The sequence below is a fragment of the Myotis daubentonii genome, chromosome 1 (assembly GCF_963259705.1).
Source record: "Myotis daubentonii chromosome 1, mMyoDau2.1, whole genome shotgun sequence".
Taxonomy (NCBI): Eukaryota; Metazoa; Chordata; class Mammalia; order Chiroptera; family Vespertilionidae; genus Myotis; species Myotis daubentonii.
The window spans coordinates 112,313,266-112,334,833 of NC_081840.1; the positions used below are offsets into that span (position 1 = coordinate 112,313,266).

The following is a 21,568-nucleotide window of genomic DNA, read 5'->3' on the forward strand; positions in this document are numbered from 1 at the left end:
GTTGCCACTCCCTTCTGGCCTGCAGAGTTTCTGTTGAGAAATCAGCTCACAATCTTGTGGGTACTCCCTTGTAGGTAGCTAACTGTTTTTCTCTTGCTGCTTTTAAGATTCTCTCTTTGTCTTTTGCTCTTGGCATTTTAATTATGTGTCTTGGTGTGGTCCTCTTTGGATTCCTTTTGTTTCGGGTTCTCTGGGCTTCCTGGACTTGTAAGTCTATTTCTTTGACCAGGTAGGGGAAGTTTTCTGTCATTATTTCTTCAAATAGGTTTTCAATATCTTGCTTTCTCTCTTCTTCTGGCACCCCTATAATTCGGATGTTGGTTTGCTTGAAGTTGTCCCAGAGGCTCCTTACCAACATTTAGCTATTTTTTTTCTTTTTAAAGATTTTTAAATTGCTTTTGAGAGAGAGAGAGAGTAAGGAAGAGGGGGCGAGAGAAACATTGACATGAGATCAAAATATTGACCATTGCCTCCTACATGCCTCCCAGTGGGGATGGACCAGAAACCCAGGTATGTGTCTTGACGAAGAATCTTGAATCAGCAACCTCTAGGTGTATGGATAATGCCCAGCAAACTGAGTCACACTGGCCAGGGCTCAGCCATTTTTCCATGATTAAGTTTTCCCCTGCAAAGAAATATTCCAAGCCTTTGGTTAATTTCCAGTGTCATTAAAAAGTTGATTTTGAAAGGTTTTGTTATTCTGTTTTCTCTTATACACTGAGTGGCCAGATTATTATGACCACATGGCGTTTGTAGGCAAATTAGCTATAATTTTGCGCTGAAGTTGCTAGAGGGCCAGACCATTATAAATAGGGAAGCAGATTGTTTACCACGACAATAGAAGTGATTTTTTTCTGAAGATATGAGTAAACAATGCGATTTAACAGCCTTTGAAGTTGGGATATATATTATTATGAGTGGCCAGATTATTATGACCACTCCATCAGTACTTCATTGGGCCACCTTTTGCCTTCAATATTGTGATGATTCTTCTTGGCATTGACTCCACGAGATGTTGAAAGGTGATGCAAGGAATCTGAAAACATGCCTGATGAATAGCACTGTTCTGTTCTTTGAGATTTGATGGTTGTGGAACCAGTTGACTGATGGCCCTTTTAACTTCGTCCCACAAATGCTCAATTGGATTGCGATCTGGTGATTTGTGGGGGCCACCTAAGCAAGGTAAAATCTCCCTCATGTTCTTGAAACCACTCCTGCACAATACAAGCACCGTGGCATGACGCATTGTCTTGTTGGAAGAAGCCATCTCCATTGGGATACGCCATGAACATGATAGGATGAACCTGATCAGCAATGATACTTAGGTATGTTGTGCTATTCAGATGTTGTTCCACACGAATTAAAGGGCCCAAATCATGCCAGGAAAATATTCCCCAAACCATAACACTGCCCCCACCAGCTTGAAGGGTTGTACTAATGTATGCGGGGTGCATGCTTTCATGCTGTTTCTGCCAAATTCTCACTCTGCCATCTGCATGATACAACTGGAAACGTGATTCATTGGACCACATGACTTTTTACCAATGCTTGACTGTCCAGTCCTTGTGTTCCTGTGTGAATTGGAGACGTTTTATTTTGGTAACTGCAGACAGCACAGGTGTTCGAACAGGCCTTTGGCTTCCATATCCCATACGATGCAGTGTACAGCTAATTTGTCTACAATTTCAGGTGGTCATAATAATCTGGCCACTCAGTGTATATGGAAAAGGATTCTCAGAGATCTTTATTACTAGATGCCCGGTGCGTGAAAATTCATGCACTGGAGGGGTGTCCTTCAGCCCGACCTGCCTCCTCTCACAGTCTGGGAGTCCTCAGGGGTGGGAGACGACCTGGCGATCAGGGAAAGGCAACGCCCCTATCACACGTCTGCTGCTGCCACTGCCGGCAGCGCAAGCCTCGGGTGGCCCTGGGTGGCTGGGCAGCCACCATCTGAGGCTTGCCTGTGCCTCGGGCCGGCCTGGGTGGCTGGGCAGCTGGTGGGTTGAGGTTGGGTCCAGCCACACCGTGTGCCTGCTACCCTCCCGGTCGGGCTGAAGGGACTGGGGGACTCCGGCGGGACTACGGAAGTGGGCACTGCCATTTTGTGGCTATGGGCGCCGCCATCTTTGTGACGGTGTGACAGTCAATTGTTATAGTTCCTATTTATTAGATAGGATTTTCTCTAAACCCATTCTCGTGGTCTTTTTAAAAGATTTAACTAATAAAATATATTTTGTATACTTACTCATGTGACTACCATTTCTGCTGTTCTCTATTCCTTACATTGATTTATATTTGAAAATATACTTTCGTTCTGCATGAAGGACTTCATTTAATGTTTCCTTTAGTGTGATTTGGCTTATGATGAATATTTTCAGATTTGTGTATTTAAAACTTTCTTCTTTTGGCATTCATTTGCTAATGATTTAGGATTTCAAATAGATATTATTATGTGAAGAAATCACCTTCCAGAAAAATTCTATGAATTTTAAAACATATTATTTGAATAATCATTTATATGCAATCTGGGCATAGACTAGACTCACTATTTTATAAAACTACCTCATGCTATTGCTTATCTTTAGATTTCTCCTCTCCAATATATTATTATTTGTGGGAACTACTTGTCTTTTCTCCTTTGCTGTTTTTTTTTTCTTCCCCAAAATGTCATATTAGTGGAATCATACAGTATGTAAAGTTTTGAGACTGGCTTCTCTGATACAGCATTATGTCTTGGAGATTCAAGTTGTTGAATATGTGATTTCAACGTTTTTTTTTTCTTTTAGATCTTAGTTTTAATAATTTTTATTGAGACATAACTTACAATAAAGTATAGCCATTTAAAATGTACAGTTCAATAATTTTTGATAAATGTATATACCTATGTAACTAAATTAATATAGTCAATCTGCTTTTATTACCCTTGTGTACTTCTTTGTAGACATTTTAAAAAAATCTTTATTGTTCAGATTATTACAGATGTCCATCTTTTCCCCCCCAATTGCTTCCCTTTACCTGGTTCCTATCCCACCCCAGGCCCTCGCCATCCCACTGTCCACGTCCATAGGTACTGCATACATGCATATAAGATCTGTGTCCAAATCTTCCTGCACCCTCCACACCCCCTTCCTCATAAGAATTGTCAGTCTGCTCCATTTCCATGCCCCTTATTGTATTAAATTCACCAGTTTATTCTGTTCATCAGATTTTAAAAAATATATATTTTATTGATTTTTTATAGAGAGGAAGGGAGAGGGATAGAGAGTTAGAAACATTGATGAGAGAGAAACATTGATCAGCTGCCTCCTGCACTCCTCCTACTGGGGATGTGCCCGTAACCAAGGTACATGCCCTTGACCGGAATCGAACCTGGGACCTTTCAGTCCGCAGGCCAAAACTCTATCCACTGAGCCAAACTGTTTAGGGCCATCAAATTTTTTATTTATTTGATTTTTAGATTCACTTGTTGATAGATATGTATTTGTTGTCAGTTTGTTGTTCATAATTGTTATCTTTACCTTTTTCTTCTTCCTCTTCTTAAAGAATACCCTTCACCATTTCATATAATACTGGTTTGGTGGTGATGAACTCCTTTAGCTTTTTCTTGTCTGTGAAGCTCTTTATCTGACCTTCATTTCTAAATGATAGCTTTGCTGGATAGAGTAATCTTGGTTGTAGGTTCTTGCTATTCATCACTTTGAATATTTCTTGCCACTCCCTTCTGGCCTGCATAGTTTCTGTTGAGAAATCAGGTGACAGTCGTATGGGCACTCCCTTGTAGGTAACTAACTGTTTTTCTCCTGCTGCTTTTAAGATTCTCTCTTTGTCTTTTGCCCTTGGCATTTTAATTATGATGTGTCTTGGTGTGGTCCTCTTTGGATTCCCCTTGTTTGGGGACTTGTAAGTCTATTTCTTTCACCAGGTAGGGGAAGTATTCTGTCATTATTTCTTCAAATAGGTTTTCAGTATCTTGCTCTCTCTCTTCTTCTGGCACCCTCATAATTCGGATGTTGGTACGCTTGAAGTTGTCCCAGAGGCTCCTTACACTATCTTCATATTTTTGGATTCTTTTTTCGTTTTCCTCTTCTGTTTGGGTGTTTTTTGCTTCCTCGTATTTCAAATCATTGACTTGATTCTTGGAATCCTCTTGTCTACTCTTGAATCCTTCTGTATTATTCTTTATTTCAGTCAGTGTAGCTTAATTTCTGACTGGTCCTTTTCCATTTTTTTGGCATTCTCACTAAGATCCTTGTAGGCCTAAGTTCCTCTGAGGTTTCTAGAAGATTCTTGAGTAATCATGTAAGTGGTTTTGAACTCTGTATCCAATAGTTTGCTTTCTTCCATTTCTTTCATTTTTGACATGTTTCTTTATCTCTACATTTTGCCTGCTTCCCTGTGTTCATTTTTATGTATTGGGTAGCTGCTAAGTCTCCTTGAGTTGATAGAGTGGCCTTGTGTAGTAGGTGTTCTATAGGGCGCAGTGGCTCAGCCTCCCCAATCACCTGATGTGAACACTCTTGGTGCACCCCTTTGTGGGCTGTGTGCACAGTCTTGTTATAGTTGAGCCTTGATTGCTGTTAGTAACACTGGTAGGAATTGACCTCCAGCTCAATTGGCTATGGGACCAGCTGTGTTTACAATGGAAGATCTGCTGTGCAGGAGACACTCTTATGGGGCAGGACTTGCTTCAGTGGGGCTTTGGTGCTCACTGAGTCTGTCCCTTGAGTTTGTCGCTCATGGATGTGAAGAGCTGTAATCTGGATGGTCTTACACTGACCACTGGGTACACTGAGTCTTGGATCTCCAAGGAGGTGCATAGTCATCCACTGCCTGTGGCCACCCAGCTGGAGCTACAGAGAGATCTGCAATTTCCTCCTCTTTGTATCAGGTTTGGAAGTGCCCAGACGAGGCCCAGCTGTGAAGTAAGGCAGGCTGCTGCTGGTGTGGCCTTGGGCCTTCTTTTGATGGCTTTGGGGCTCCCTGACCCAGCTGCAGCTTGTTTAACAAGTTTTAGGCTGAGAAAGGACAGGCCATTCATATGCAAAAGCCGCTGGGCACAGCTTGGGTGGGTTTGTAAATTTGGGAAGGAGGGGTCTCAGGGACTCTCCTGGGCAGATCAAACAGCAATGGCTGTCATTCCGCCCTGGGATGGGGGTGGTCCCAAAAAGGAACAGTGACCATTGCCAGCATCTCCGTCTGGAAGAAAGCCGCCCCTGCGTTCCTGCCCCGATGCCAGACAGTCCAGTTTCTCCCCTTATCTGTCTGGGTCCCCCAGAGCCTCACCCAGCACTGGAGCTCAGAGCAAGGGGGAGCTTGTATCTCCCTCCCAACTAAAGGAGCTGCACACCCGGGGGCAAGACCATTCCATGCATCCACACTTCCTACCAGTCTCAGTGCACTTACTTTCTTACCTCTCTAGTTGTAGCGCTTCTACTCAGTCAGCTTTCCCACAGTTCTGGATGATAGTGGTCATATTTTAGTTGTAATTTTTATATGGTTGTGGGAGGCAGCAAGAACAGGTGTTTACCTATGCCGCCAACTTGTTTCTCCCCTTTGTAGACATTTTTCAACCCCATGCTTATTTCCAAACAACTTGTAAGATGCTTCCTGATTTTATTGTTTTGTTTTTTCTAGAATTTCATATTACAATATGTATTCTTGTGTCTGGTTTCTTCCTGTGACATAATGTTTAATATTCATCAATATTGATGTCATTACCAGTAGTTCATCTTTATTGCTGGGAAATATTTAATTGTATGGTATATACTTTAGGTAATAATTTAGGGAGCCTTTGTATTTTTATTTTTTTAAAAATATTACTTTACTTTTAATTAGGTGTAATAAATTGTAGTACATTGTGCAATGAAACTTTATTTTATTTATACTATTCTAAAATTTTAATTATTTTGTTGTATTTTTTACCTAGCGTTTTAAAATTTCAGTTTAGCAAGATTAGAAATATACCACACATATATTGCCCTGGTTGAGTAGCTCAATTGGTTAGAGAGTCGTCCTGATATGCCAAGGTGGTGGGTTCCATTCCTGGTCGAGGCACATACAAGAATCAACCAATGAATGAATAAATAAGTGGTATAACAAATTCATATTTTTCTCTCTAAAATCAATAAGTAAATCAATCAACTAAAAGTATATATATAAATATATTATGATAATTTGTTGATTCTAGAACGTGAAATTTAAATTTGAATCAGCATTAAGTTTTTAAAATTAAGTTTTATTTTACCCAATAGCATTAAATACTGTCTACTTGTTTTTATTTCAATTAGTAGTTGTTTTCTTTTACTTTACCTGAACTATATGAGGGTGAAGGTATAAATGAATTCTTTTTCTGCTGTTTCTTTAGCATTTTGTTTCTTAGGATTTTTCCTACATAGGATTTTTCATTTTTTGAAAATTAAATTAATGAGAACTATTTATTTTGACAGGCCTTTGGAAATGCAAAGACAGCTCATAATAATAATTCAAGTCGTTTTGGCAAGTTTATTCAAGTAAATTACCAAGAAACAGGCACTGTACTTGGGTAAGTAGCAATGTCAGGCTTTGGAGCATGTTTATATTTTTGCTAGTGGCCCGATGCACGAAATCCGTGCAAGAGTAGGCTTTCCTTCCCCTAGCTGCTGGCACCGGCTTCCCTCTGGCTGCTGGTAGGCACCCGGACCCGGGCTTTCCACCAGCCACTGGCAGGCACTCCAGACCCACCTTTCCTCAGGCCCCAGCTTAGTCCGGAAGGATATCTGGTCTAATTAGCATATTACCCTTTTATTATTATAGATGACTAGAGGCCTGGTGCATGAAATTTGTGCACAGGTAGGGTCCCTAGGCCTGGCCGGTGATCAGGGTTGATCTGTGGGGCACCTGGCGGGGTGATCGGGTGCCCCCCACTGGCACCCACCTTGGCTGCCCTGGGGACTGCGGGCTGGGACAGCTCCTGCATTGAGCATCTCCCCCTTGGTGGTCAATGTACGTCATAGCGACCGGTCGTTCCACTGTTCACTCAAATTGCATATTAGGCTTTTATTGTATAGGATTATTCCTTTATTAGCCATAGGTTGTTCATTTGCTCTTTAATGAGAATAGTGATACTGGGAAGCATTGTTTTTTCTTTTTTCTTTTTTGTTAATCCTCATCCAAGGATATTTTTCCATTGATATTTAGTGAGAGTGGCAGAGAGGGAAAGTCAGAGAGAAACATCGATGTGAGAGAAGCACACCAATTGGTTGCCTCCTGCATGAGCCCTGACCAGGGCCTGGGCCCAGGAGAAGCTTGACTGGAATTGAACCTGGGACCTTTTTTCTCAGGCCGATGCTCTATCCACTGATCCAAACCAACAGTGGGAAGCAGATTGTTAATGGTGTCTGCATTAAAATTTTTTAAAACTTTTTTCTTTTGGAATCTAATCTTACCTAATAATAGACAAACATAGTAATTGACCATACCTTCGCTACGCCTTCCATTGGCTAATCAGCAAGATATGCAAATTAACTGCCAACAAAGATGGCGGCCGGTAGCCACAGAGCTGGAATGAGCAGGAGGCTTGCTTGTTCCAGTGATGGAGGAAGACAAGGTTCCCTGCCTGCCGCGGCCTGGATCTGAGGTACACTCTAAGCAACAAAGTTTCAATTATAGAAGGTAAATAGACCCCAGATACCTGCTTTCAGCTGGCGTGGCCATGGAGCTGGAGCGCAGGAGGCTTTCCCTCCCACCCGCCCTGGCCAGCTCTGAGCTCCACTCAGGCAACAAAGTTTCAATTATAGAAGGTAAATAAACCTCAGATACCTGCTTTCAGCCGGCCGTGGCCACTGAGCTGGAGCCTTGGGTTGCCCCTGGCGATGGAGGAAGCCAAGCCCTGGCCAGCTCTGAGCTCCACTCCAGGCTACAAAGTTTCAATTATAGAAGGTAAATAAATCCCCCCCCCCCCAAAAAAAAGGACAAAAAGGAGAGGCTTGGAGCTTCTGTTTCTGGGGAGGCTTGGCCAGCCTGAAAACGGCTCTCAGCCCTTCACCCAGACTGGCCAGGCACCCCAGTGGGGACCCCCAACCCTAAAGATGGTGTGGCCAGCCTGAAAACAGCCATAAGCCCGTCACCCAGGCTGGCCAGGCACCCCAGTGGCACCCCAGTGGGGACCCTCACCCTGAAGGGCAAACCAGCCGGCCACCACCTGTGCACCAGGCCTCTATTCTATATAATAAAAGGGAAATATGCAAACTGACCCTAACAGCAGAAAGACTGGGAATGACTGGTCACTATGACACACACTGACCACCAGGGGGCAGATGCTCAATGCAGGAGCTGCCCCCTGGTGGTCAGTGCGCTCCCACAGGGGGAATCTTTGCTCAGCCACAAGCCAGGCTGACGGCTACCAGTACAGTGGTGGTGGTGGGAGCCTCTCCCGCCTCCTCAGCAGCACTAAGGATGTCAGAATGCAGCTTAGGCCTGCTCTCCACTGGCAAGTGGACATCCCCCGAGGGCTCTCAGGCTGCCAGAGGGATGTCTGATTGCCAGCTTAGGCCCAATCCCCTGGGGAGCGGGCCTAAGCCAGCAGGTGGTCATCCCCCGAGGGGTCCCAGACTGCGAGAGGGCACAGGCCGGGCTGAGGGACACCCCTCTTCCCCCTGTGCACAAATTTTTGTGCACCGGGCCTCTAGTGAATAAAATAAACTGGTGAAGAAAATAGATCCAGAGCCATGGAACAGACTGAAAATCTCAGAGGGAAGGGGGTAGGGGGTTTAGGAAGAGATTAACCAAAGAATTTATACATGTATATGCATATTCCATGGACGCAGACAATAGTACTGAGAAGGTCTGGGGTGGTGTGGGAGTGAGGTCAAGGGGATCAATGGGGGAATAGGGGATATCTGTAATACTTTCAACAATAAAGATAAATTTAATAAAAATGTTATAGGGAAGAAATGAGCTGAGGTGGGGCTGCTTTAGCTTGCTGGGAAGTCAGGTTTGGTGGGTTAGCTGCCTCTGCCCATTTCTTCCCTGGTTGACCATCTCATGGGGTCCCTTAGAGTTTAGGTGATGCATGCTTGTAGGGAAAGAAGAAACCAAAGGGGAAGGTGCCAACATGCTCCTGGGAGGGAGAGCACTCGAAAAGGTGATTTTTTATCTTGGGTCTATTTGTTGACTTACTACTCAAGATAAATATTTTTTTGATCATTATTGATTTAAGAGAAAGTTGAACCCTTTTAGGTAGTCACTTAACATAGAGGATCCTGAATTTCATCTATAAAATGAGAAAATAAACATCAGCCATTTCTAAATCATTAAATTGTCTTAAGAATCAATGAATGTATATAATGCTACTTTGGAAGTTACAAAGCAATATACTCAACTTTACCCATTAGTAATGTCTCCAACAACACAATCATAAATACTAGGAAAGAGCAGCCAGACGTGACTGCATCCCGCTTTTATGAGTAAAAGTACCAAACTGTACCTTTGAAAATTAACATTCCTTAACTCAGGAAAGGAATGAGCTATTAAACTTGTTTGCCATTGTAAAATTATCCTTGTTTTTGCTTTTGTTTTCTTGGGGGCGAGGGGTAAGAATACATATAGTGTTGGTCAAAAATTTTAAATCTAAATGCAGAAGCATTTGAGACCTTGCTTCCCAGCATATATTGTCAGCTTGACTGAAACAAACTCATATAATTACATACATACATACATACGTACATACATACAAAAAGTAAAGCGATAAGACTTAAGCATAATCAAAATACAGATCAATCTCACTTATTAACATAGATGCCTTTATTTTATAAGTGGAGAAATTAATACTCAAAGATATGCAGGGTGTGTATACGAATTTAACACACTAGTTTGTTAGTTCTCCTTTTCCCATTTTAGACCAATAAGACCCGGTTTCAGTAGTTTAGATTAGAGGTAATAATGATAATTCAGAAGAAATGATAAATTTTAATTACTGGTGATAGTAGTGACAGTTTGCAAAGAAGGTACATTTGAGCTTCATTTTAATAAATGAATTGAATCTGCTAGATAGTGGGAATAGTCTACAGAATTAGAAGTGGAAGGAAGACCGTGAGCAATATATTCAGGAGTGAATATCTTTCTTGAGGGATTAGCCTGTATTTGGGAGTGGCTGAAATCCAGAGCATGCTATGGGAGGGAACTGAGGGAGATAAAAACTTAAGAATCAGATTTTGACCCCAAGAGGTTAATGCTAAGTAATTTGGGTTCAGTAGTCTAAAGCTTTTATATTTGTAGAATTTCTTTTTCTTGTTAGAGCTTAACCAATTGCTCCAATTTGGATAAAGAGGTATTGAAGATTTGAAGGACACAGACTGGATAAAGATAATAACATCAGAAATACAATTCATGTTCAAGTTCCTTATTACTTTCAGGATAAATTCCTTTCTTCTGGCACACCATATATTGTTCTTCTTGATCTAATCCACTTGCCTGTCTCATTCTCTAGCCATGTTAAGTATCTTCCCTAAAGTTGATAGGTTTCCTTCTTTTATGCCTTTACATAAAGGCAGTTCTCCTTGTCTTATTCTGGGCAGTCTTTCAGATTTCAGAGTCATTTAGTCACTTACTAGGTATATTTAATGAATGTTTACTGTGCACTATGTATTCAACCTCTGTGAGAATTCTTCCTTACATCCTTTTTCCTTCTTGGATTAAATCTTATGTGTTCCTCCTACTACATCTATAATTGGTTATTGTTCTATAATAAACCCAATCAACTCAGTATTGTAGCTGCTAATTTACTTATTTCCTCCACTATTTTGTAATCCCCTTGGGAATAGGTAGTGTATCATGTATTTCCATATTTGAACAATGCTTAGCACAGTGCACAATTAATGAATACTTTCCGAGTAAATCAGTAAATAATAATTGATTTCAGAATGTGGCAATAGCATTAATATGTAAAGAACGTATATTTTTGAGTCCTATTTAGTAGTCTGGCCAAAGTATGATATTTGAAATAATGTACAGTGTGGTAGATGAGCCTGGAAAGAAAGTAAGGTCTACCTTATGTTACAGGAAGTTCTTGTGTGCCATGTTTTGAACTTCTGGCTTTATTTTGCTTATTGAAAGAAAAACAAAATAAAACAAAAAGATTTATGATTTATGAATCAAACATGGATAACACTCTAACAGTATCCATACACGTTTACTAATGGTAAATGTACTGAAATGATCTGGATAGCCTTCTTTATACTTTTTCATCTTCTTTGAAAAAATATTTGTCTACCTTATATTAATTATACTAACCAATTTTATTTTTCTTCTAGTGCCTATGTTGAAAAATATCTACTGGAGAAGTCCAGACTCGTTTATCAAGAGCATAATGAACGGTACATATTTTCATTTGTATAATTAGATCAAGTTAACACTTGTATAATGCTGATTGACTTTTAGAATCTTTGTATATTATGATCTTTAATTCAGTTTATACCATGCATAGCTTTCCACATAATTGCCATTTCTGTCATGGACAGAACAGTGCACTTTTTCTGAGGCTGCTAGGAGATTATTTTTTTAAAATCCTCACCTAAAGATATGATTTATGGATTTTAAAGAGAGTTAAAGTGGGCGGGGCGGGGTGGGGGGAGAGAGAGGAACATTGAAATAGAGAGTAATGTCAATCGGTTGCCTCCTGTTTGCTCCTCAATTGGGGATCAAACCCAGAACCTAGGTATCTGTCCTGACTGGGAATCTGAACCTGCAACCTTTTTGGTGTATGTGACAACACTCCATCCAACTGAGCCACCTGGCCTGGGGCTGCTAGGAGATTTTTAAAATGGGTATATAGAACTGTTCACCTTTCTAAATTCTAGGCAAAATATCAGAATAGGAAAACAGCGGTTATCTTTGTGCTCTTTGTGAGCATTGTGCCTTTGGAACATTTTCCGTGTCTTTTCTGCAACTTGAGAAAAGTTTTTAATAAAGCTTTTAATTTCATTGTAATATATGAGGTATGTGTGCTTCAGAGATGATATATATGCAACCTCCTTCAGATGAAGGAACCAAATATTGGAAGATGTAAAGGATTTGCTTCATGTTACAATGAGACAAAATTAAAAGGCCAACTTTGAAGTTAAACAGACCTAATTATTCAAATAATGGATACGCCTTTGGCATCTCACTTAACTTCTCTGCTTCTTAGATACTCTAATTTTACAAATAGAAAATTAGCCTAAAGTTGTTTAGAGGATTGTATAAAATCCTATCTAATAAAAGGTAATATGCAAATTAACCATCACTCCATCACAAAATATGGCAGTGCCCATAGCAACAAGATGGTGGTGCCCAGTCCTCTCAGTCCTGCCGGAGTCCCCCAGTCCTGGTGGAGTGGCCGCTGAAAGTGGGCAGGGTGATCAGCCTGGTGGAATGCTTGCTTTGTTGCTATGTCGACGAGGCAAGCATTCCACCCTGGCCACGGAGGGCCTCTGGGCAGCGGGCATGGAGCAGCTGGGGTGCGAGTGGGGGGGGGGGGGAACTGTTGGCGTTCCACCCCGGCCGCGGATGGGCCTTTGGCCAGGCTTGGGTGCTGAACGCTTGCGTCGTTGCCCTGGCGATGAGGCAAGCATTCCGTGCCTAGCTGCAGATGGGCCTCTGGCCGTGCCTGGCTGTTGATGGGCCTCTGGGCTGCGGAGAGCCTATGGGCAGCGGACATGGAGCGGCGAGGACCTGCAGAGAGCTACTGGCGCACGCATTCGTGCATAGGGCTACTAGTAATATTTATAAAATGTTATATGTATAATAACAGTTCAATAATTAATAGCTAACATTATCATAATGAATTATCTGCAAGGTTAGGACTAGAACTCAGATTTTCCTATTACTTTTTTTGTGGCTAGCAAATGAGAAAATCTGAATTAGAGGTATTTAAAATGAAGTGAATAGAGTTTTGGGAAGAGAATCTATCTATATATATAAAAGCTTAATATGCAAAGTGTCCCCTTTGAAGTTCGACCAACCAGAAGTTTGATCGCTCTCTATGACATACACTGATAACCAGGAGGTGGCACGGAAAGAAGAAAGGTCCCGGTTGGCAACTGGCAGCCTGCAGCTGCTAGGGACCCCACCCATGCACAAATTTTGTGCACTGGGCCTCTAGTATATATATAACAGGCTAATATGCAAAGTGTCCCCTCAGGAGTTTGACCAGGAGACCGGGAGTTCGATCCCTCCCTGCGACGTGCGCTGACCACCAGGGGGTGGCGCAGAATGAAGGAAGACCCTGGCTGGCAGCTGGAAGGCCCCGATTGGCCCTGATTGCTGGCCAGGCCTAGGGACCTTACCCATGCATGCATTTCGTGCACTGGACCTCTAGTAGCTTCATAAAGACTTGCAGAGATAATAGGTCCTGTTTTTAGAAGGTTATTAGTAACTTTTTTCTAACACATTTTAATGGAATGGTAGGGATATATGCCGGGTTTCCTTGGTTTTGAAGAATTTATAGGAGGTGAAGATCCAGAGCTTATAAACTGACTCTCTGTTATTTTACTGGATTTGATTTGCGGGTGTATGTATAATCTTTATTATATGTTGGTGGATTTGGCTTGATAATATTTTGTTGAAGGTTTTGTGTGTATATTCATAAAGGATATTGCTGTATTATCCTTTTAAACTTTTGAAGTCTTTTTCTGCTTTTGGTATCAGGATAATGCTGACTCATTGAATAAGACTGGAAGATTTGTGAAAGATTGGGTTAATTCTTTTTTAAAGTTTGGTAGAATTCACCAGTGAAACCACTTGATTTGGGTTTTTGTTTGTGAGAAATTGTGTTTTTTTTAAAAAATATATTTTATTTATTTTTACAGAGAGGAAGGGAGAGGGATAGAGGGTTAGAAACATCGACCAGCTGCCTCCTGCGCACCCCCTACTAGAGATGTGCCCACAACCAAGGTACATGCCCTTTACCGGAATCGAACCCGGGACCCTACAGTCCCCAGACCAATGCTCCATCCACTGAGCCAAACCGGTTAGGGCTGTTTGTGAGAAGTTTTGATTACTGATTCAAACTCTCAGGTTTTTATGGGTCTGTTTAGATTTTCATTTTCTTCTTTAGTTAGATTTGATAGTTTTTATCTTTCTAGGAATTTATCCATTTGATATAGGTTACAAAAATATTGTTTATAGTTTTCCCTTATGACATATTTTTATTTACGTAGGTTGTTAGATTATAATATTCCCCCCTTTCATTTCTGACTTTGAGATATATCCTTGTTTTAACTCATCCAGGCTGGTACAGTGGAACGTCAGTTCTTGAACTTAATTTGTTCCAGAAGGCTGTTCAAGAAGTGGTTTGTTTGAAAAACCAAGTCATTTTTCCCATTAGAAATAACGTAAATTAAATTAATGTGTTCCAGACCCCCAAATAATTAGCTATTTTAACCTTTCTTAATTGTCTGTGATCATTGTTTTGTGAGCACTTTTACACCGTTAGCCACATCTGCACATTTTGTTCTTGTTAATCCTCACATGAAGATATTTTCTCCATTGATTTTTCAGAATTAGTGGAAGAGAGGGGTGTTGGGAGACAGAGGAAGTGAGAGGGAGAGAGAGAGAGAGATTGCCAAAGAGAGAGAAAAACATCGATGTGAGAGAGACACATCGATTGATTTGTTGGGATTGGGGACCAAACCTGCAAACCAGGTACGTGCTCTTGACTAGAAATCCAACCCATAACCCTTTGGTGCGCTGGCTGATGCTCAAACCACACTGGCCAGGGCATATCAACATTCTTTTTTTTTTTTTTTTTCCCCATATCAGCATTGTTGATGGCCTCTTTATGTTTTAAAATTGTGCTAATCATCAATTTCACCATGCCACACTCAGTAGCCAGATCAGACACGCAAACAGCTCTGTCATACTTTGCAATTATTTCTTTTTTAAGCTCTATCATTCTCACAACTTTCCTTTTCACTTTGCTGCTTCACTAACTTTCTTAGGACCCATCGTAACTTACTGTATGTATTTAATAATAATAATAAGCATTAACAAAAGCAAAACAACATGAAAATATTCAGAGCACGATTTCCTGGGAGTAGTTTAGTGGGAAACTGACTCATACTCTCATTTGCACATTCTCTCATTTGTTGCCTGAAAGACCTGTGAGTGATCATACAGGTATCAGCATGAAAGGGTTGTCAGTCAAGAACCTGACAACCAAGACATTTTCCGTGAACATTGGAAGATGTTCAAGGACCGAGGTTTGACTGTATAACAAAATACTACAGACTATGTAGTTTCATTTCTCACAGTTCTGGAGGCTGGGAAATCTAAGATGAAGGTGCCACCATGGTTGCATTCTGGTGAGAGCCCTCTTTCCTGGGTCCTCATGTGATAGACAGGGATAGGGATCTCTTTTATAAGAGCACTAATTCCATTCATGTGTGCTCCACCTTCATTACCTAATCACCTTCCAAACGCCCCACCTTCTAATACCACCAGCTTTTTGAGTTATGATTTCAACATAGGAATTTGATGGGTACACATTCAGACCATAACAATCCACCCCCTCTTTCCAGAGGACCAAGCTATGGTTTCATTGATTTTTTTTCCTCCTGTTCCCAATTTTATTTCTGCTCTCATGCTTATTACTTCATTCTGCTTGCTTTGGGTTTAATATGCTCCTTTTATTTATTTATTTCTCTAGTTTCTTAAAGTGGATGGTCAAGATATAGCATTGAGATTTTTAAAAAATGAGTTTACAGCTATAAAGTCTCACTGAACATTGTTTCAACTGTTTCTCATATTTTAGTATGTTGTATTTGTGTTTTCATGCATTTTCATGATTTCTTCTTTGATCCATTATGTTATATAGGGTTGTGTTGTCGAATTTCCACATATTTGTGTATTTTGTTATTGATTTGTAAGATGGTCAGAGAACATACTTTGTATGATTTCAGTCCCCTTAAATTTATTGAGATTTGTTTTGTAGTCGAATATTGTCTATCCTGGAGAATATTCCATAGGTACTTGAGAAAATATGTAACCTGCTGATGTTAGATGGTGTATTCTATAGATGTCTGTTAGGTCTAGGTGGAATATAATATTTCCAAGTCCTTTTTTTCTTGTTGATCTTCTGTCTAGTTTTTCTATTTTTTATTGAGGGGGTGGGGAGTGTTGAAATATCTCAGTACTATTATTGAATTGCTTATTTATTCCTGCAGTTCTTTTAGTTTTTGATTCATGTGTTTTGGGGCTCTATTTTCAGATGTATTTATGTTTAGTATTGTTATACTTTCTTGATGGATTGGTCCTTTTGACATTATAAAATGACCTTTGCATCTAGTAAAAAATTTGGTCTTGAAATCTGTTTTATATGATGTAAGTATAGACACTTCAACTTTCTTTGGGGTACAGATTGCATGCTATTGTGTCCATCATTTTACTTTCAACCTGTTTGTCTTTGAATCTATAGTGTATGTCTCTTGTAGAAAGCATGTAATATATATATATACATATATACATATATACATATATATATATATATATATACATATATATATATATATATATTGATTTCAGAGAGGAAGGGAGAGTGAGAGAACGATAGAAACATCAATGATGAGAGAGAATCATTGATTGGCTGCCTCCTGCATCCCCCCCACTGGGGGTAGAGCTCACAACCTGGGCATGTGCCACGATTGGGAGTCGGACTGTGACCTCTTGGTTCATAGGTTGACACTCAAACATGGAGCCACACCACTGGGGCTAATTTTATATAAATATATATACTAGAGGCCCGGTGCACAAAAATTTGTGCACTGGCGGAGGGTGGAGGGGGTGGGGGGTGAGGGCGTGTCCCTCAGCCGGACCTGTGCCCTCTCACAGTCTGGGACCCCTCAGGAGATAACCACCTGCTGGCTTAGGCCGGCTCCTCGGGTGGCAGATGGCAGGCCCGGATCCCGTGCTGGGTCACAGATGGCAGGCCCTCTGCTGTGCCGCCCCGCTGCCTGCTGCCCGCTGCACACGGCAGGGTGGGGCAGGGCGTGGTGGATCGCAATTTGCTGTGCCCCACCCAGCCGGCCCCCACACCGTGCACATGGACAGCAGGCCTGGTGGCAGCAGGGCAGGGCAGGCGGATCATGATCCGCCGTGCCCTGCTCTGCCGGCCGCTGTGCTGTGCACACAGATGGCCGGCAGGCGGCTTCTGGGGTCACACATGGGCACCTGGATGGTGGCTCACGCTGGCGGCTCGCACTGTCCTGCCCTGCCTGCAGTATGCAAATTAGCTGCCATCTTTGTTGGTGGTTAATTTGCATATCACGCTGATTAGCCAATGGGAAGCGTAGCGAAGGTATAGTCAATTACCATGTTTGTCTATTATTAGATAGGATTTTAAAACATTTATATGTCAGTTATCCACTTGGGGATTGGAGTGTTTAATCCACTTATATTTGATGTGATTACTTTAGGATTTACGAATCCTGCTATTTATTTTGTATATGTATTATTCTCCTATTTCTGTCTTCTTTTGTATGAAATAGATGTTTTCTAGTGCACCATTTAAATTCCATTGGTGTTTTTTTAAATTATACAGTTGACCCTTGAACTACCACAACATGGGTTAAACTGTATGGATCTACTTCCAGGAGATTTTTTTCAATTGCCCTGACCAGTTTGGCTCAGTGGCTAGAGCGTCGGCCTGTGGACTGAAGAGTCCCAGGTTCGATTCCGGTCAAGGGCATGTACCTTGGTTGTGGGCACATCCCCAGTAGGGGGTGTGCAGGAGGCAGCTGATGGATGTTTCTCTCCCATGGATGTTTCTAACTCTCTATCCGTCTCCCTTCCTCACTGTAAAAAATCAATAAAATATATATTTAAAAAAATAGAAAAATAAATACATGTAGTATTGTAAAATGTATTTACTCTTCCTGTGATTTTCTTAATAACATACTTTTCTCTAGCTTACTTTATTATAAGAATATAATGTACAATACATATAGCATACAAAATATGTCTTAATGGACTTTGTATTATTAGTAAGGCTTCAAATCAGTAGTAGGATATCAGTAGTTAGGTTATGGGGAGTTAAAAGTAATAGTGGATTTTCAACTGCAGTGGGTTAGCACCGCTATTTCCTGTATTGTTCAAAGGTCAGCTGTATATTTCTTAAGTTCTTTTTTTTTTTTTTTTTTACAAGTTTTACGTTTGATGTTAACTATATTGTTTTTCTTTTCTGTATTTTTTAAAAAAGAAACACTTTTTTAAAAAAATAAATATATTTTTATTGATTTCAGAGAAGAAGGGAGAGGGAGAGAGAGACAAATGTTATTAACCCAAACCAGACAAACGTCAATGATGAGAGAGAATCTTTGATTGACTGTTTCCTGCATGCACCCTACTGGGGATTGAACCCACCACTGTGCATTTGCCCTGACCAGGAATCAAACCGTGACCTCCTGATTCACAGGTTCATGCTCAGCCACTGAGGCACTCCAACCTGGCTTAATGATTGCTCTGGCAATTACAGTTAACATCTTAACAGTCTGGTTTGGGTTAATTTTGGCAGCTTACAAATGATTTTTCTGCTATGTAGATCTATTCCATTCCCCCTTTGTGCTTATTGTCATGAAAAATATATTTTTACTAGTGGCCCAGTGCATGAAATTAGTGCACATTGAAAGGGAATTAATTGGAGGAAATATTTTAATATTGCTGTTTGCCCTTTCTCTATAATAGAAGTGTCAGAGATGAAAGAAAATTAGTAAGATGTATATGAAAATAATATATAAATTTATTAATAAATGAACAATAAAAATATGATATAACAACTACAAAGACATATAAAAACAACAAAAACATGATATGAAAACAACAAAAACATGATATAAAAACAACATTGATACAAACAATGACTGCTAAATTGATTAAACTTATTCTAATATCTCCCTGTATACCACATTAAGAGTGAAAACATTTTCAGAGTGCTTGACTAATTTCTCTTGTGATGAAGTATTTACAACTTTAACATCACATGCTCTTTGAACTTGAGAGAAAGCAACATATAACTGACCATGTCCAAAAATGGGTTCAGGTAGGAATATTCCTACTCTGTCTACAGTTTGTCCTTGTGATTTATTAATAGTCATCACAAATGCTGGCATCACGGGAAACTGTCGTTGAATTCATTTAAATGGGAGGCCAGTGTCAGATGGGGACAAATCAATTCTTGGAATCAGAACAACCTCTCCTTCTGCAGATCCTGTTAATACTTCAACTTCAATAATGTTAAATCGCAATCATTTGATAATAAATCTAGTACCATTACAAAGACCCCATTTACTATTAAGATTTCTCAGTATGATGATTGTACCCACTTTCAATTTTAATTTATGACACGCATTCCCAAAGGAGTAATACTATTAAGAAATTCTATGGGAAAATTTTCATCTTCATCATCATCTGTTGAATCAGTGGAAACATCACTCAAATATGTGTGAAAATTTCTTCATTTTAATTGTTGAATGTGCTCAGTTTTTGGACAAAGAATCGCATGTTTAGATATATTTTTATTATCTAAAGATACAGTATTCCCAAAGGTAGCTTCAATAATAGATCTGTTACAAATCATTTCACAGGGGACTTCAATAATATCCATTCCTAAATTAAAACTGCTATCAAGTTTGCCATCTCCAGGTTTTACTAACCATTTACTATAAGCAGAATCCTCTGATCTCATATTTGTTTTAAGAGACAGCTTTCTGAAACATCCCCAAACATTACAGTACTTTAAACTCGTTTGTACTATGGCCGATTGCATAGCATGCGGTAAAATACTGAGACATTGTCAAAAATCCCATCCGAGAAGGAGAACTTTCCCACCAAATGCAACATTCAAATTCATAATTTCTCTTAGAAATCTGTCTGTGGCGATTATAGCATGACTGGATGCCATGGTGCATTCATCAATAATGAGAAGTTTGGTCTTTTTAATGGTTTTAGCAAGTTCTTTCTTTATATCGAGTTTAGAAATTGAAGTTTCATTTAATGGAATTGGAAATTTATATTGGGAATAAAAGGTTCTTCCACTGAGAAGTAAATTTGCAGTGATTCCTGTAGATGCTGTGGGTAAAACAGTACCACCACGACCTCTAATATAATGTATTAAAACTTTATAAAGATATGTTTTTCCACTACCACCTGGACCATCCAAGAAAAAGCATTTGGGGTATACAGTTTGATCTTCGATAGCTGAAGTTATAGTCTGAAAGGCTTCCAACTGTTTATCATTCAGAGAATTTATCAAAATCTCTGCCTTTTGTTGCTCGTACGATTGATCACATGTATTTGTATTCCTTAATAAAGCATATTCCGGAAGTTTGAAATGTGAACATTTCATTCTATGCAATGTGAATACCTCTTGAATTTCCTTAAGGACATGCATTTCACAGTTCATACAGGCACCTTCTCTTCAGTATAATTTCCAACAAAAATCTTCAATAAAATGAGATTTATTCTCATCCTATAATTTATCTGCATCAGAAGGACATCCAAACACACATATATATGCAAAAAGTTGCCGTAGTTGTTTGGGTATATTAAGGATGATCACATCATCAATTGTATCTTTCCAGATAGTGTTATTGATTAACTAGAGGCCCGGTGCACAAAAATTTGTGCACGCGCGGGGGGGGGGGGGGGGAGGGGGAGGGTCCCTCAGCCTGGCCTGTGCCCTCTCGCAGTCTGGGACCCCTCGGGAGATAACGACCTGCTGGCTTAGGCCTGCTCCCGGGTGGCAGAGGGCAGGCCCAATCTCTAGGTGCAGCCCCTGGTTGGGCTCAGAGCAGGGCGGATTGGGGAGTTGGGGCACCGCCCCCTGTCATGCACAGAGCAGGGCGGATTGGGAGGTTGCGATGCCACCCTCAGTCACGCTCAGGGTAGGGCCGATTGGGGGGTTGTGGCGCCACCCCCTTTCACGCACAGAGCAGGGCCAATCAGGGGGTTGGGGAGCTCTCCCCTGTCATGCACAGAGCAGGGCCCATCAGAGGGTTGAGGAGCTCCCCCCTGTCACTCACAGAGTAGGGCTGATAGGGGAGCTGGCACACCACCCCCTGTCACACACAGAGCAGGGCGGATCAGGGGATTGGGGCGCCGCCCTCTATCATCCACAGAGCAGGGCCGATCAGGGGGTTGGGGCGCCTTCACCTGTCACGAACAGAGCAGGGCCGATAGGAGGTTGTGGTCCTGCCCCCTGTCACACACAGAGCCGCAGGCCAATCAGGGGGTTTGGGCGCTGCCCCCTGTCACACTGATCCCAGTGCCAGGAGGCCTCTCAGCTCCGCTGATCCCAGTGCTGGGAGGCATATTACCCTTTTACTATATAGAATAGAGGACTGGTGCACGGGTGGGGCCGGCTGGTTTGCCCTGAAGGGTGTCCTGGATCAGGGTGGGGGTCCCCACTGGGGTGCCTGGCCAGCCTGGATGAGGGGATGATGGCTGTTTGCAGCTGGTCACACACCCTTCAGGGTGGGTGTCCCCACTGGGGTGCGTGGCCAGTCTGGGTGAGGGGCTGAGGGCTGTTTTCAGGCTGGCGGGTGACTGAAGCTCCCAACTG

General features: G+C 41.2%; 1 protein-coding gene across 13 annotated transcripts in view; it reads left to right on the forward strand.

Moving 5' to 3' along the window:
* Positions 1–21,568, forward strand: part of MYO9A (myosin IXA) — a 483,806-nt gene that overhangs the window by 99,630 nt on the left and 362,608 nt on the right. For all 13 annotated transcript variants that reach the window (XM_059658301.1, XM_059658294.1, XM_059658330.1 and 10 more), the window contains exons 3-4: positions 6,447–6,541; positions 11,289–11,351. In XM_059658301.1, the coding sequence (XP_059514284.1) occupies positions 6,447–6,541; positions 11,289–11,351 (158 nt within the window). The remainder of the gene's footprint in view (positions 1–6,446; positions 6,542–11,288; positions 11,352–21,568) is intronic.